This window comes from Dermacentor silvarum, chromosome 2, assembly GCF_013339745.2.
Source record: "Dermacentor silvarum isolate Dsil-2018 chromosome 2, BIME_Dsil_1.4, whole genome shotgun sequence".
Classification (NCBI taxonomy): domain Eukaryota; kingdom Metazoa; phylum Arthropoda; class Arachnida; order Ixodida; family Ixodidae; genus Dermacentor; species Dermacentor silvarum.
The window spans coordinates 87604210-87621910 of record NC_051155.1 but is presented as its reverse complement, the minus strand read 5'-3'; the positions used below and the strand labels follow the sequence as shown (position 1 = coordinate 87621910).

The window sequence follows — 17701 nt, the reverse complement described above, 5'->3', positions numbered from 1 at the left end:
CGTAATAACGGCGCATGTCACACTGACAAGAAAGGTTGAAAGTAGCGTGATAAAGTCAAGAGACTTCACTGCTTGAAATGTCTTCATCCAAAAACACTGAACCGCGAGAGCCCATAAAAAGCACTGAAAGAAATAATAAACAGCACATCGTCAAAAAACAACTTACGTGCAGACAGAGAAATAACAAACGAAACAGTTTAGGCCACATAACTGGAAGCACTGCAGCACAAAATTATTGTATGAAGCACCAAAGCAACTTCTCGCGCCGTCACGAGAGCCCGCGCCCATCTCCGCTAGTTTTAACTTAAGTTCCAAAATTTCTTTTTCGCTTTTCTGCTGTTTCTCCTTCTCTTGTTGTGTGTATTCGAAAAACGCCATCGTCTCCTCCTTCGACATATTTAAATCCTTCGCTACCGCCGCCAAACGTTCCCACTCCATCTTTGCTACTCCCGAGTATCGGTGACTGGGCCGTATCTATCCTGGCAGGCTCGCCAATATTTGTCACCTTTACTTGGGAGTGTGGAGAGTTGCATGCATGCGCTACTCTCGATGGAGGAGAGACACGACCGGCGGCACAGCAAACGAGGATTTAATATGTACAGGGACGGTGAACACACGCGACACACAACATTAAAACCGCAACTAAACAACTAAAGGCACGCAAAACTAGACATAACTCAGCGAAAAAGCTTACTTAAAAGAACATCCAAATCTCTAACTAAATACAACACTATTAGAAAACAACTATCTCATTTCCGGAGCCTAGCTCCGCCTTAAAGTCTCCCGGCCAGTCTTAGCTTTTGCTCGCCAAAGTCTGGCCACCTTGGCCCCAGCCTAACTGCGTCGTAAATCGGAAACGGGATCGTCTCTTACAGATCGTCGTCTTGAGGTTCTTGTCGCGTCCGTGTCGGGCTCGTCCGAAGCGTTGCGGATGCCGTAGGTGCCGACGCCTCGCGTTGTCTCTTTTGTCGGCGGTGAGCTCGTCGGCTCGTCGGTGATGAGCTCGTCAGCGATAGCGCTCGGCGTTGCTTAGGCCCACCTGGATAGGCCTAGCGTCGGGATGCGTCGCAATCTCTTCGTGAGTGCCGACGTGGCGTCCCGTGGAGAATCGAACGTGCCGGTCTGCCGCAGAAGGGGGATCCTCTCTGGGGTGCCTGGTCCTGCCGTGAGAAGCTGCAGCCCGTCCAGGAGCCTCGCCCGAACTTGCCGAGGTCGACGGCCACACCTTGGACGGCCAGCGTCGTGGACTCAACCAGACCCCCAAGTCTCCCGTCGCCAGAACATAGCTGGAGATGCGACCTTCCTGACCCGGTGCCACGTTGAAACTCAACGGACAGCAGCGTTCATCTCTCGACTATGCCTCGGTTCGTGCGCCTCGTGCGCTCGCGCCGTTCCGAACACCAGGCATCGAGTGCTCCTCTTCTTTTTCGCGCCACCGGCGGCATCTTACATGTGACATGCACTTGGCTTGGACTGGCTTGGCTCTTCAAATAATAATTTCTAATGTGCCAGCAAGGAGAATAAATGGAGTGGCTTGGTTGCTGACATCGTGGAATACGTTGCTGATTCACTCTTTCATTGCCAACCCCAACTGTTATCACTTGTGGGTACTCAAAACAATACAATTTGCAAAAAATTTTTCAATCAAACATAGTGGTTAGGCATCAAGACGAGTTGGTTAGAGTTTAACTCCACAAATAAAAAATATAAATATCGAGCTCAATGGCATAGTAACGACCTCATATGAAGTATAGCACCCGATTTTTAGTTCATCAACCAAAACAATAGTAAAAATTTCAATTTCAGGGTCTCTTGTAACATAAACTAAATGTCCTCAAAAGGTCCTGTAGTGGACGTTCTTCGGACAATCAGGCATCCTCAAAAAGTCCTGCAAAAGATGTTTTCAGGATCAACCAGTGAATGTCATCCTGAGGGACGTACCAAGGACATCGTAAAAACTGCGGGGACCTTTGTACCATTTGAGGACGTCGAGTGTTGTCTGGGGTAACACATTGTATTGAGGTCATGTTGTAGTTCTAGGCAATGATTACCAGTGCACTACTTATATTTCATTTAGCATAATTGTGTTTGTACAGTCTAACTTTATGAATACAATCCTCACTGGATGAGCTGAGGCATCATAAATTCCTGCTCAGTCATATTTAAAAGTTTCTACTGATGAGTGCACACTTTAATCTTGTGAATTCAGGGACGTCCATGATTGTGCCATCATTCTGATGTGAAGTTCAGTGGGGTTTTCTTCCCTTTGGCAACTGGTATTCGAGATAGGTTTGCTTATAGTAGTTTAAGGAGAAAACATCCAAAACTAGCCATAATAATATACATAGAGCTGTGCCACTTACATTTTATGACCTTCTTTGTCACATTGTCAGCACTGATCTAAAGATGCATCTTACATGTGTTCAAGTTTCAGATACCTCGAATTGTTCTTCAGTACATGCAATCAGTTTGCTGTTAGTCTTTGTATCCCTTCACAAGGTATAGTGATTTGTTTGTAGTATACTTATGCTTGATCAGAATTACTGCTGTTACTTATACCTGCAGGATTTTGGAAAGACGTAGCTGAACTGCGGAGCCTGCAGCCCGAGGGTATTGTCTTCAAGCCGCGAGTTGAACGGGCTGCCTCCAGCAGGGCTCTCTTCAATGAATGGTGTCGAGCAGTTGATCGCTTCACACACTGGCACACGCCCACTGGCTCCTTGTGTTCGGTTTAACAAAAGTGATTCGGGCTGTATTTTTATTGTCACTGGACATTCGCGAGACAGTGATTATAGGTGAAGCAATCCTTCAACTTAAAGATGGTGCTTTGCTGCAAGACGTGGGTTGAACTGCTGTGCAATGATTTGATCCGAGAGACTCATGATCAGGTTTTGTATTACGCTACGTGGCATCCTGAAGCAGCTGTTAATTGGGGCAAGAATTTATAATGTGCCCTCAATGTTCATATGTAGAGTTCCGAATGTTGCGGGACCGTAACACTTGTGACCACCTTATTGCCGCTTGTGTTGGGTGGCATTGCAATAATTTGCCATTATAGTGCAGTACCAGTCACTGCTTTTTCTAATGTCATCCGCAATCCAAGGCAAAAATAGAACGATGTGAATGAGCGCTGATTTTTTAACCAAGTTTTTAATTCTAATAATGCGGTAGTATGGTGGCTGTCACATACAGGTCCAATACTCTTGTTTCTCGGCCGTGTTTAAGAGTGATATATAAGGTGCAATGAGTATTCAGTGTGGTTTGTGCAATCCATCAAGTTCATTTCACATTAGTAATGTGCATGCATGGCAGCACACTTTTGTGTTGCCTTCTGAAACATTAAACTACTTTGTGCCTGCTATGTCTGGATGTTCCTCAGAACTTGTTTTGAATCTAGCAAAAACAGTTGAAGAAAGAAGTGTCATGGCAGTCACATTGAGCGCTGTTTAATATTCTAGTTTTGCTCTGTAATGAATAAGTGTGCGATGCAAAGCAGGCATACAGACTATAGTGACAGTAAAGTTTTGCCGTGTAGATACCGTGGAATTCTTTGCATCAGAACAAATGCAAGTATCTTCTGGTATGTGCAATATGTTAAAATTGTTGCTCAGTGTGATGTGTGTCATCCTCTCTCCCTAACTTCCTGACGAAAATCTAAAAGAAGCACCTGCAATGGATTCTTGTTGTCCTAATTGGAGCTTTGTCGCTTTCCTTCACGCGGAATGTGACTGGTGACACTGCTGTAGTTTATTGAACTTGTTTTTTATGGAGGAACGGGAATACGCATTTGATACTGAGAGCAACTCTTTCATTCCATCTGAAAAATATAATACTTGCACTTAAAAGTCCTTAAAAAGGTGGCAGTGTATGACTAGTGAAAGCCATCTATGTTAAAGCAATGAACAATGTGAACTTTATGCTGTAGTTCACCTACAAGGCTACCTGAAGAGGGAATATTTTGATGAAAGAAGTATTCATCTAGCATGATCATTCCAATTTATGTGATAAGAAAGTTGGTTGCAGCTGTGTTTATTTGTACTCGTTCCATATTTGCTGGCACACAGTGATTATGGATGCAGATGAAAGTGTGATATAGTTGTCGTGACCATTGTGCTCATGGTATTTTGAATATTGCGTGAGAAGTACCCAAGGCAGGATGCAGTGCTGATGCATAGATCCAACTGAACCAAATGTTGTTTTTTGGTTTTTTTGTTTTTGGTTCTGCTACCTGCTGTTGTAATTTTGGTTGTGAATACTCCTTTTTCATGCTGCCTTACTGCAGCTAGACATCTGCTGCTAAGACAGAGCAAATGGAAGACCTGAGAGGAGCAAGGTCTAAAGAGGGCAGCTGCAACAGTCTACTCATACGTTTAAGGTTTTGCATTACGAGCTGTGCAGAAGCAATGTCTGTAGCGTGGCTACGTGCTAGCAGCTGTGGTGAGCCAAGCAAAGTCCTGCTGGAGTGATGTTTCGCTGCTCTTCTGGCTCATCGTTGAACCCTTTCACTTTTTGCTTGTCACAGCCAGATAATGAGGCCATGGAAAGCACAGGAACAGTTTTTGTTGCCTTTAGTTGAAATGCAGAAATTATAAGCTAAACAGAAATGAAAGTGGACAAACAGCAAACTTGTTGCCGTGGGAACTGAACCCACATCCTCCCCATTGTGCGTGCGATGCTCCACCAATTGAACTATGGGGACAGCAGTTACCAAGTCCACGTTCTTGGGCATTTATGTATGTGTGCAAGATCTGACCCTGGGAGTGTTAGTCAGCACTAGTGATGGTCATGGCGGCAGATCTAGAACATCTTTCAAGGGATGAACCTTGTGGTAGCTTTCCTTGGCAATTTTGTGTAATCAAGTATGTATTTAGTTGTTCAATTTGCAACTCACTCACAGGCACTGCAAGGGGATTTGCTTGTTTTGAGCCTTGCGGAATTGTTTTCCTCAGGACGTACTATCAGTTTTGCTATACATACTTTAGAGTGAATTGAGCATTACTTCATTTCTTCTCTGCATTTCGGTACCTGACTGCTCACTTCTCGTTGTACAAAACTGAATACGCATACTATGATTGCTCTTGTTAAATATGTTCTTGCTTTCTACGCAAGTGTTACCCTTTGTTGGTAGTGTAGTGAATAATTATTGCTCATTGTTTGTGGTCTCATGCAAATAAGAAAGTATCCCCAGGAACCAGCACTTTAATTTTTGAAATGTGTTCTTGACTATGCGAAATCTGGGTGCAATTCTGGGCAAATGCATGTATGCTTTGTCATGCAGTTTTGCTGCTTCATTAATTACATGAAAGTGTATTGGTGTGCCAGTGGAGCTTCACCGTAGCAGTGTGATATATTCCAGCAGCCGTTGACATGTTAACAAGCTGGAAATAGTTTGACCTTTGAGGTGGCTCTTGTACTTGCCTGTTTGTTGAGTATAACATTACTCACAGCTGTACAAAGGATCACAGTACAACTTCATAAAACAATGGGCAAGAGGTTCAGTGATCATTTCAATATGCCAGTTGTGTTTATTTTACCATGCTTTACTTCTTGAAGGGCCCCTCACCAGGCTTGGCCATTTTATACAGCCAAGCGCAGTATATGCAATGCCTGCTGAAGAATGTGTCTGTGATGTATTAGACCGCTGCGCGCCCAAGAAAACAGCAGAAATATCAAAACAAACGCTGCGTGCCCTTTAAAGCAACAGCAGTTAGTGCGATCTGTTAATTTAGTAGACAATTAACTTAAAGACGTAATAAAACCTAAAAAGTGAATGTCTGCAAGTCTTTGTTTTACTCCGTGCCATAGCAAGAGGAGCGTCCTTCCGTTCTGTCTGCTTGTTTCAACATAGTTTAATTGCATGTGCAGAGAACAAAATTATATCCAAACTTGTGCACATTAGAGGATCAGTTTCAATGTAGTGTGCAGAAGCAGCCAGACAACAACACAGGCGTTCTCGTGCAGAGCGTGCAAAATCATGCACAGCGCAAAACGTGACAAACGCAACAGCTCGCATGCTAGACCTTCACCGGAAGTGCGCGCGCAGCATAAATGTGCAAAAAGAAAAAAAAAAAGGTGTGGTTCGTGATGTGTACTGGATGTGGTCCTCCGGTATGGAAGAATGTAGGTAAGGAATTTCGCTTGTGGAGGCTAGATGGGACAAGTTGAGAGAGTGTCTATATTGGCAATGAAGCTCGCCTCATGAAATAATGGGTTTGGGGCACTTCAAATATTGCTCTCTGCTAGTAATGAATCAATGAAAAAAATTCTTGCGTTAAAAGGCTTTTTAAGGGCACGTAAGAAGTTTAAGCCTATAACCAAAGCTTGCTATTGGGCCTGGTGAGGGGTCATTTAATAATTTAGTGCTTGAAGCAGTGAGTTAGCAGTAGTTCGATGCATAAGTGTGTGCTCACTGCGTAATTTAGTGCAGTTTATTTTGGTTCTTCAAGTTTTTTTGTCTTCTTGAACTTTTTTACTAATGAACATAACATAGTTTTAACTTTATTTACCTTATTAACACTATTAACCTTTATTGTATTGTTATAATATTCATACAGAGCAGGCTCAAAATGTGCACCTACACTTACTTTGTACGCCAACAGTGCTTATACTGTTTTCCAAATGACTGCATTGGATATAATGTCTCAGGAGAAGGTTACCCTGTTGTGTGTGATGGCTTCTTTCCTGTGTGTATGTGGTATGTGATGGTATGGCCTGTGGTTTAGCCAGGTGTTGCGTGAACTGTGTGGTTTCTCTTGCTGTATTGGTGCCAAGGTCTATTAACACAATGACCATTCCATTCCGAAGTATATTAGCATAGTGACCCTCGTTGTTCGTGTATTGATTTAATGGGATGGCAGCTTAAAATTTGTACTATTTTTGGTCAATCTTGACAATTTCTATATTTACTGTGCATGGGTTTTTTTAGCACATTGACACACTGCTCACAATGTTAAAAGAAAACGTGGAGCAAGCTTTTCTTCTGTAGCACGAATTTGCTATTTCGTGCCCTGCAGACCGAGTTTGTGGCATAATATATATGCATAGAAAGACTATGGCCCTGTGCTATAAGGCTGGTTATTAGGCTCTAGATATCTAGAAAATTGAACACTTGTTTAAACAGAACATGCAATAGCTCGGAATACTGTGAAAGAATACCCAGTAATGCAAAAATTTTGTGCCTTATATTGCCAGAATAAAAAGAAAAAAAAAATGCGAGCTTAGCTTAGATGTTGAATAGGGGGAAAAAACTGGGGAATCTTAAGGAAGCTGCTTGAAACCTTTGCTGCATGTGCACTGTCAATAACGCTTATCAAAAGCCATCGCTGTTGAACTTATCGAGCTCTGAGTAGCACAATATTGAAGCAAGTTTAACTACACTACCACTGCCACAAATGATGCCAGTAGTGGAAGTCTTAGGGGACTGAGTCTCAATTTGTGTGAATACATTTTTTAATATGTCTTTATGTAGACAATAAGATTGGACAGTAATGACTGGGTCAAGGAGGCACAAGGGCATCTATCGCTACACTGATACTTGATGAACTTTTAATCTTCCTAAGTACCCATCCACCAGTATCTTCCCCTTTTCACAACTTCATCATCAGTATGAAATTGGCATAAAGTATTCCATAGCACATGGGCCATATTTTATGTACTTTGCCCCATTTTTTTCACTAGCAAAGCAAACAATGCAGCAGGCGACAGCATTCAACTGAACGCCACCTTGAGCTTTATTGCTATGAAAAAATGTCGATAACTACCTATGCCAGTGCACTGCCACTACAGGCACACACGATGTGAGAGGTGAGATAGACCCATTTAAGGAAAATTGACAAGCACTTACTGCTGAATAGAGTGGGCTACTGCTCTGGAAACAACACAGTGAAATTTTCGTCGCACTGAGGTGCAGCTAAGAATATTATTTAATGTGTGTGGTCTATAGTGTATCCCAGCGAACATTAGCCGAGCCGTTCAACGAAAAAAATGATTAAAAATACACAGTACCAGATAATATCTTAAGAGCTACGGAGTGCTGTCGTCAGAAGTAGAACAACTGAACACTGTTGGTCTTAGGATCTTGTCTTTCACCGTGTTTTTTAACATTTTCTTTTTTGCTGAGCAGCTTGGCTAACGTTAGCTGGGACACATGGTAAAATAAGTTCAGTTACGGTGGTTAGTAACCATTGACACTGACACCCTGCTGAAGTGATAGAGGCACAAAGTATTTCGGTTAGAAAATGACAACGTGGCATTATCAATATCATATCAGGAAAATTTGGTGTATTATCAGGACTGCTGGCTGTAGCCTCGAAAGGTTATGTTAAGGAAAAGGACATAAAATTTGGTGAATGTATTTTCTTGTTTGCTGCTTTTAGTTAATGGGTACCTGACAGTTTTATTCTTAGCTTGAGAATGTGTCTTGCATGTTTTTGTCAGCATATTCGAACTTTAAATTGCTACCCGGGCAGGTCGGTCCTCATTATTCTTATTGTATAGCTAAAACTGACCACCACCACTGAAACATAATAGAAAGAATATCGATGTGTTCTGTGCAGAATATATTAAACTTGCTGTGATGACAGGATGTTTTGAGTAAGAAATGTGCAATATGTTTGTTAACAATCAACTCTACAGTGTCGGTTCAGCCCTCGTGTGCTTCCATTTACAACATTGCTATGTTCCATTCCAGCATCCATATGTGCAAAAGAAACATTGGCTGACTTTACCCTCTGGTTTTCTGTCTGCTTTTTGAACGCCCATGAATAGTCTTCCATAGTACTTTCCACTATCTGTGTCCTCCATAGCGCTTTCCACTATCTGTGCCCAATCAAAATTGGATTAGTGACATGGTTAACCAAAAATTGACAAAAATTTTAGCTGCATATGAAAGTTGTGCTGTTGCAATAGCCGTTAGTTTTCGACCGCAGTATTCCAAGTGGCAGCTGCAGCTTTATTAAGTACGCACGCATCAGGCACGCCCCTTGGTGCAGCTCCTCTGATGCCACTGAGACAAAAAGTCGCAGTTTCGCCCAAAAGGCGAAGCATCGATTGCTATTGCAAATTATTAGACAGCTATACGAAGTAAGGATAGTAGTTTTATTGGCCGTGTAAACTTGTGAACATAGGCATACTAAATTAACATACATGGTGTCACGCGCGCACAAGCAAACATGAACGCATCTCACTCGATGACTGCGGAAACTCGCTGTCAGAACGCTGGAGTGATGAAGCGCGGCAGCAGCAGCGAGAGAATTTGCCTTTGTGCTGCGTCTCGCATCAACGCTGAGCCACGAAAACACAGCGCGCGGCGGACTGTGAACCGACGCACGTGGCTTTCAAGATAGCGCGGCCCGGGCGGGCATGCGCGGCTGCGCCTTACGCAGCAGCCGCCGGAGTAGAACGTGCTCCCCCTACCTCCCCTCCCTCGGAGCTTTGCGCGCGACGGAAGACAGCGCACGTCCTGCCCTCTTTCCTCCCTTGTGTGCGCGAAATTGAGCCGCCATCGCCGGCTCACCCTCGCACGATCTCACTCGCGCATACGGCGCGCGGCGACGATTTTATCGCCCTTGGACTTTATACGGAACGCCCCAGTGACGGCAGAAATGCACCTGGAGTGTCCATGTAATTGCTATCGCAATAAAAAAGGCGCAGTGTTGCCGGAAATGCGAAGTGTTGCTAGCGATAGCAATGCATTAGGCAAAACACGAAGTTAAGGCTCGTAATTTTATCGGCCGTATAAATTGCAGTAAACATTCGCTTACTAATTAAAGTAACAAGCATGGGGTCACGCCCGTGTACAGGCAAACATGAACAATCTCACTCGATGACCGCAAGCAGTTGCTGTGACAACAGTGGCGTGATTATAAGAGCGCTGGCAGCGGGGAGCGAATGCCTTGCGCTTTGTTTCACTTAAACGTGTCTCCGAAACTTGAGATTATGCATATAGCTTCAATACAAGGCGTGCGGGAAGATGCTGCGCATCAAGCCATCATCCTCGCTCGCTTTCCTTCGCTCCCACAATATAGGGCATGCGATGGGACCTTATCGCACTTCGACTTTATACGGAACATCACGGCAATGACGGTGGCGAAAATTTGCCTGGAGCTTTAAAATTGTTACACTTGTCGATCGTTTCCTGGGGGCCATTGGCGTCTCTAAACAATGACATCCAGGCAACTACAACGACAGCGGTAGATCTTTGCACTGTGCGTGACGCAACCAGAGGCTATTGCAGCAATATTTCAATGGAAGCAGGGCTCAAAGAAGTGAGGTACTTTTGTGGAGGTATTAGCAGACGAGAACAAGAGCAACCTCACGCATAAGTTAAACTAGTAGAAAGCCCTAATTATGTACAACCTTCGGCATCGACTTGTCGAACCCACCTCAACCCTGCGATCTTTCTACGTGTGCCTTTCGCAAATGCAAGACACAGTAAACTCGAAGGAAGTCCTGCCAGCATTTGGCTTGCCGTACGACGAAGAACACGCGAGGAATTTAGATGCGTAGTGGAACATCTTCCGACGCATGAAGGAGGATTTGACATCCGCGGCATTTTTAACTCACCTTCTCGTTGTTCCCCACTTTGTCGCTATGTTTCCCAAGTTGCAAGATGTCGGTCATCTTTTGTTGCTACCGATCACCACAACCACCGTTGAGCGCTCCTTTTCGTTAACCGGGTTTTGTCGTCGGAAAGAAGCCGCCTTCTCCCTAACCACATGAATGAGCTGCTGAGCATCACCATAGAAGTCCCGGAACTGCCAGAAATCCGAGACGCCGCTGACAATGACCGACGCCTTTTTCAAATATTTATCGCAAAAGTGGTGGGATGTTACAGCAAGAAACCCAGGCGGATGTAACTCTACGGAATGTGATTGAGAATTCCTACATCTATTTGTGGCGGTTTAGTTTTATTGGTACGAAGGGCATTGATGGTCACTTCTTGGTTCATAATTCTTTTATTAGTTTAGTTATGCAGTGAATGGTCGGGATGTGCACAGTGCCTGTGCTTGTACATATTCAACCAATTGTGTATAGCAGCCGTAAATTCATATCTGGATATGTCACTGTCATGAATATCGTCGTGGCCAATATCGAAGCTCCCATACACACCTTCAGCGTATGCCTACAGTGTTCAGCATAGATTCGACTTACTGGTGTAATTAAGAGTTGATTTGTTATGCCTAGTGCACAAGCGCCCGAAATGGCGCGGCCTGCATCAATGTCAAGATGAATAGTTACCAACTCGCCCAACTTTCAGTACTTTTGCCTACAACCCCGATGGTTGTGCTGGCTCAGCCGCGCGATCCAGGAACGTTCTGCGGCACCGACCACCTCGACGTGGAAGACTGGATCACCACGTATGAGCATGTAAGTGCCCACAACAAATGGGATTCCTCAATTATGTTGGATAACTTGGTCTTCTACCTACAAGGCACGGTGAAGGTGTGATATGACAACCACGAGGAAGAGCTTAACGACTGGGACACATGCAAACAGAAGCTGTGGAACTTGGCCGGGCGGAAGTGTGCCGCTAAGAAAGAACTAGCGAACCGCGTCCAAACATCCACAGAATCGTGCTTCTCTTACATCCAGGATGTGCTGGCTCTGTGCCGTAAGGCCGACAGCGATATGCCTGAGTCAGACAAGGTTGGGCATGTACTGAAGGGGATCGCTGACGATGCTTTCAACCTGCTCATGTGCCAAAATTGTGAAACAGTACAGGGCATCACAAAATATAGTGTCAACGCTTTGAGCAGGCCAAGAGCCGCCGCACTGCAACGTACGCTGTTCGCACGTCGGTGAACACAGCTGTGACATCCTTTTGTGACGCCAGGCTTGTCGGACCCGCGGATAGTGCGGCGAGAATTGACTTCAAGCCATGGCTCCTGCAGCCCTTTTTTTCCCAACTTGGTGAGGCGAACAACTTGCCTACAGCACCATTTGTCAGCGAATAGCTCGCTAATCTTGGAGTTCATTCTCTATGTGCCGTTGCCGCTTCACAGCTTTCTCATGCTCCTTGTCCATCGACTGGTCAGCGTTATCCTGCACGCTACCGAAATCCAGCTGAGTGGCGAACCGCAGACGATCGGCCAATCTGTTTGCCTGCCAGCGTATCGGTCACGTTGCTCACCATTGTAACAACCGTCATGCCACCTCCCCTCTGCGACTGCCATTAGCCAGTTATTATCGCACCGAACAGAGCCAGTGTCGTTACCAGCCTCCATTTGAACCGCAACAGCCAGCAATGACGCTCGTGCCCCTTGGAACTGCCCCTCGTCGTCATTACGACGTCACCAGTTCCGTTCGCCACCAGCTCGTCGACCATCGTCCCTATCGCCGCAGGCTCGTCGCGCACCATCCCCGATGCAGCCCCGTCGCCGGTCTCCAGATAACTAGGCGATGCAGCTCCCGGAGGTGACGCTGCATTGACGACTCGACTGCAAAACCCTCTGATCACTTTACCGACCAAACAGAACTTGATGGACGTTGTTAGTTGATGGCGTCAGTGTCCCAGCACTCATTGACACTGGCGCGCTCATATCCATGATGAGTACCCGCTAGCACCGACGCCTGAACAAAGTTCTCATACCTGCGGCATCACGCACCCTGCGCGTTGCCGTCGGCGGAACGTATATCGTGCTTGGTATGTGCAGTACTCGCATTGACATCGCGAGGCACTTAGAAACTGATTCGTTTGCCGTTTTGGAACAATGCCCTTACGACGTTATACTCAGCTTAGACTTTTTATCGTCCCATTCAGCCCTCTTTGACTGCGCGTGTATGTCATTCAGCTTGAACTTCCCCACCGGCCACCAGTGACAAAACCATGGTTATGCTCTCCCGAAGACATCCGCCTGTCGCCTCAAGCCACTACGCACGCCACTCTATAATGTCGTTCCCATGTGTTCCTGACGGCGTCTATGTGCTATGTCCCACCGCTGACATACTGCTTGAAAGGAAGTTGACCGTTCCCCATACCGTGCTCACGGTTACAGGCAATCAGACTTCACTCCCTCTCCTTAATTTTATCTGCTCGACTCAAATTGTTCCCATAGGCATATGTCCTTGCCCGACATCTCGCATGTGAACGATTGTGAAATATCTGCTCTCGACGCCCAAATTCCGTCGCTCTCTACAGGAACCTCCGATTGACCAACTCTCATGCACAGACGAATTTAGCAAGATTATCGCACCTGACCTTAATTATTCCTGCACAAGCTGCTGACCTCTGCTGTCTCTTATTGGGACTTTACCGCGATATTGACGGCCTCCCTTTAGCCTAGACATCGGTAGTCACCCATCGTATTTACACCGGAGACATCAATCCGATACGCCACAGGCCGTACCGTGTTTCACATGCTGATCCGACAAGTGATCCAACGAGAAGTCGATAAGATGTTGACTGGCGTTATCGAGCCATCTTGCAGTCCGTGGGCGTCCCCTGTTGTCATTGTAAAGAAGTGCGGCAGTTGGCACTTTTGTGTCGATTACGGACACCTCAACAAAATCATGCGCAAGGATGTCTACCCCTTGCCGGTTATTGATGTCGCTTTGGACTGCTTGCACGGAGCCTAGTACTTTTCATCCCTAGACCTTCGTAACACCCTAAAGGCCTCAACGAATTCAAGGTTATGCCGTTCGGTCTTTGTAATGCCCCGGCAACCTTCGAAAGAATGATGGACTCCTTACTTCGCGGCTCTAAATGGTCCACATGTATGTGTTATCTAGACGATGTGATTGTCTTTTCACCAGCTTTCGCGAGTCTTCTCACGCCGCTGCCGGCCATTCTTGCTGTTTTCCGACGCGCTGGCCTGCAGTTGAACTCATCCAAGTGCTACTTTGGACGTCGTCAAATTATCGTACTTGACCATCTCGTCAGTGCCGCTGGCGTTCAACCCGACGCTGACAAGATTCGCACTGTCCAGAACTTTGCTGTTCTGTCTTCCATCGCAGATGTAAGAAGCTTTGTAGGACTGTGCTCGTATTTCCGTCGTTTCGTCAAGAATTTCGCCGAAACCACCTGTCCACTCACCGGCTTACTTAAGCAGGACGTTACTTTCACATGGGGCATTTCTCAAACCAAAGCCTCCTCCGCCCTCGTACGCTTTCTAAAGGCTCCCCCATTGCTGGTTCATTATGATTCATCTGCCACCACTGAACTTCACAAGGGTGCCATTGGCCATGGAACTGGGGCTGTACTCATTCAATGGCAGTGTAACGCAGAGCGCGTATAATTGCATACGCCAACCGCCTCCTGTCACCCGCCGAGAGGAATTTTTCAATCACAGAACGGGAGTGCCTGGCGTTAGTTTGGGCAGTAGCCAAATTCCACCCCTATACTTGTACGGCCGCACATTTTTCGTGGTTGCCGATCACCACCCTTTGTGCTGGCTCTCGTCACTGAAAGACCCCACTGGACGATTGGGCAGATGGGCAATACGGTTCCAACAATATTCATTTGCTGTTTTATGCAAGTCAGGCCGCTTGCACAAGGACACCGACTGCTTCTCCCGTCATCCTGGCGACCGCCCTGAAGATGATGCGCGTGACACCGACTCTCGCGTCCTCACCATTTCTGATCTGCGCGACATCCGCACTGAACAACAGTGTGATGACTGCTTACGTGTTCTTATCGATCGTCTCAATTCTGGGCATTCGGAGCCCACGCTGCTCATGTTCGCGCTCCGCGACAACGTTTTCTGCCGTCGCAGCTTACGCCGTCAAGGACTAGAATTTTTACTCGTTGTACCACGCCATCTCCGGACCTCAGTTCTTGAGCAGTTGCATGGCGCCCATACTGCAGGCCACCTAGGCGTTTCGCGTACCTACGACCGCGTACGGCGCCGCTTCTACTGGTCAGGCCTGTACCGCTCTGTGCACCGCTACGTTGCAGCCTGTGTGCTCTGTTAGCGCCGCAAAAAAAATGTGCTGTGGTGCCCGCTGGACGCCTTCACCCCATTGATGTGCCCTCAGAACCATTCTTTCGCGTCGGTCTCGATCTTCTCGGCCCTTTCAGACGTCGAACTCTGGCAATAAGTGGGTCGTTGTCGCGACTGATTACGCGAACCCGGTACGTGATCACGCGAGCTTTGCGCACAAGTTGTGCAACTGAGGTGGCGGATTTCCTTTTACATGACATCATCCTCCATCACGGCGCATCCCGGCAGCTCCTCACTGATCGCGGCCGCACGTTCTTGTCCCGAGTTGTTGAAGAATTACTTCATTCCTGTTCTGCCGAGCACAAGCTTTCCAGCCTGCCCGCAGACAAACGGACTCACGGAGCGGCTTAATGGCACGTTGACAGAAATGCTGTCTGTGTACGTTTCTGACGACCACAGTGATTGGGACAGCACGTTACCCTTCGCGACTTTCGCCTATAGTTCGACCCGTCACGAGGCCGCTGACTTTCCGCCCTTTTACCTTCTTTTCGGCTACTTTGCCCTTTGACAAACTGCTTCGTTCATCGACGAACACTCCCACTGAATAATAAATATGCTCAAGACGTCTTCGCTCACACGGCACGCCAGATTTCTGGCTCCCGGCTCACTGAGTCTCAGGCCGCACAGAAGATCCGGTACGGCAGCCAACATCGGGACGTTCGATTTTCTCCTGGCTACGTTGTCCTCCTATGGACAACGGCGGGGTTTATGTTACGGCGCAACCAAGAGTGGCGTCATTCATAAGACTATTTTGACCTGTAGACGTAGAATCGGTCTCGCCATGCCGTCTTTGTTATGTATCGTTGCCTTTCTTGTACAAATTGTAAATACATCAGATGTATTTACAATATATACAAGAAAGGTAAGATCTTTATCTGCGACTTCCGCAACGTAACAGTGTAAGTGCTATCGCCGTAAAATGGTTCGTGCAAAACCCACCGAGCGTTCCTAGCGAACATTACGGCACTCGGCCCAAATTTAGCTGCCATGAGATGCCCGTGATTAGGGATTGGTACTGGCCAAACGTTAGGCGGCGTTCGGTTACCAACACGGCTAATAATTGTGCCAACCTAGCGAGCACTGTACCCAACGCCATTAGAAAATTGTTTGATTCCTATTACAGAGGAACTGGTCATAACTCGAAAGTGAAAAGTGTATTCTCAGTAGCAGGGGGCAGTTTCGTTGCACATTCACAAATACAAGTCCATAAATGTATACAGCGATCTATTAATTCCAGTTTCGCTTGAAGGGCTAACCAATGAAAATAATTCCAAACATCTGAAGCCTGTGCTGCTGAGCAGCGTGTTTAGCACCAAGGACGCTACCAGCTAGGCGTCATAAGGTATGACGCCTAGCATGTATCCGATGTGACGGTGAGCATGCGTATGTCGCGAAAATGCGCCATTAGGGCTCTGGTGGCATCGCAGGAGCGCCAGTACACATGTTCAAAGGGAGCCGGTGCGCGAAAACGGCGTGAGCCGCCGCCGAACAGTGACAATAATTAAATTCTAGGGTTTTACGTGCCAAAACCAAGTACGATATGATTGTGAGGAATGCCGTAAGGGGGAGGGAGGTGCTCCGGATCAATTTCGAAGACCTGGGGTACTTTAACGGTACACGGGCGTTTTTGCATTTCGGCCCCATCGAAATGCGGTCGCCGCGGCCAGGATTTGATCCCGCGCCCCCGGCTTTAGCAGCAACGACACACCTAACATAAGGTTTGCCGCTTCGCAGTGCGTCTTCGGCGCTCAACCAGTGGCACCGTCGTCGGCGATGGGAAGAGTACGTGCCACATGGCCAAGCTCTCCGCATGCCCCGCCCAGCCATGAACAAGAACTTTAGTATAACGTTCAATTGAATATTTAACACGAAACGAACGCATACCCATGGGAACGGCTTTGGACTGCACTACCTTCGTGATCGCGTCACATTTTTAGCACATACCCATGGGAACGGCTTTAGATTGTACTACTGTCGGGATCGGCCCACAATTTTAGACTGTACGTACTCACGGGAATGGCTTTAGACTGCAACACCTTCGGGATCGGCTCACATTTATAGACTGCACATACACATGGGAACGGCTTCATATTCACTACCTTCGGGATCGGCCCACATTTTCAGACTGCACTAAATTCGGGATCGGTTCACATTTTAGACTTCCCATACCCATGGGAATGGCTTCAGACTGCACTACGTTCTGGATCGGCAGACATGTTTAGACTGCACATTTTGACTGCACTACCTTCGGGATCTGTCTACAGTTTTGACCACAAACCTATGGGAATGGCTTTGACTGCATCATTTTTGCTATCGTATACATCATTTTGCTATCGTAAAATGTATACATTTTTAGACGTCACATTATATGGCAGCGGCTGTAGACATCACTACCTTCGCTATCCGCCCACATCTTTAGGCTCCACATATTCATTGGAATTGCTGTAGACGGCATTACCTTCGGGATCGATCCACATTTTTAGACGGTACATATACATGGGAACAGCTTGTAGCGCACCGACGCCGCAACGCGAAGACGTTAAGGTCGGCGCTCTCAACCTGCGCCTTGACGCCAACTGCGAAAGACGAGGAAAAATATTGACAGTCACTTTAGCATACGTGAAAGAGGGTGAAGGCGAAAGCCTGCGCGCTCAAGAGACATTCATTTAATTACTTGACATTCTCATTCGAATGCGTTGTTACCTATTTTTACTTGTTTTTTCTGACCAAAGGTCGCGGGTTCGTGTGCCTTAATTGCCGCT

At 46.5% G+C, this 17701-nt stretch overlaps 1 protein-coding gene across 1 annotated transcript in view; it reads left to right on the top strand.

The window, feature by feature from the left end:
• The window catches only part of LOC119441596 (putative glycerol kinase 5), a 213748-nt gene extending 205023 nt beyond the window's left edge, over positions 1-8725 (top strand). The window contains 1 exon segment of the mRNA XM_037706205.2: positions 2566-8725. Within this exon segment, the coding sequence (XP_037562133.1) occupies positions 2566-2735 (170 nt within the window). The 3' untranslated portion in view covers positions 2736-8725.
• Positions 8726-17701: the final 8976 nt, after the last annotated feature.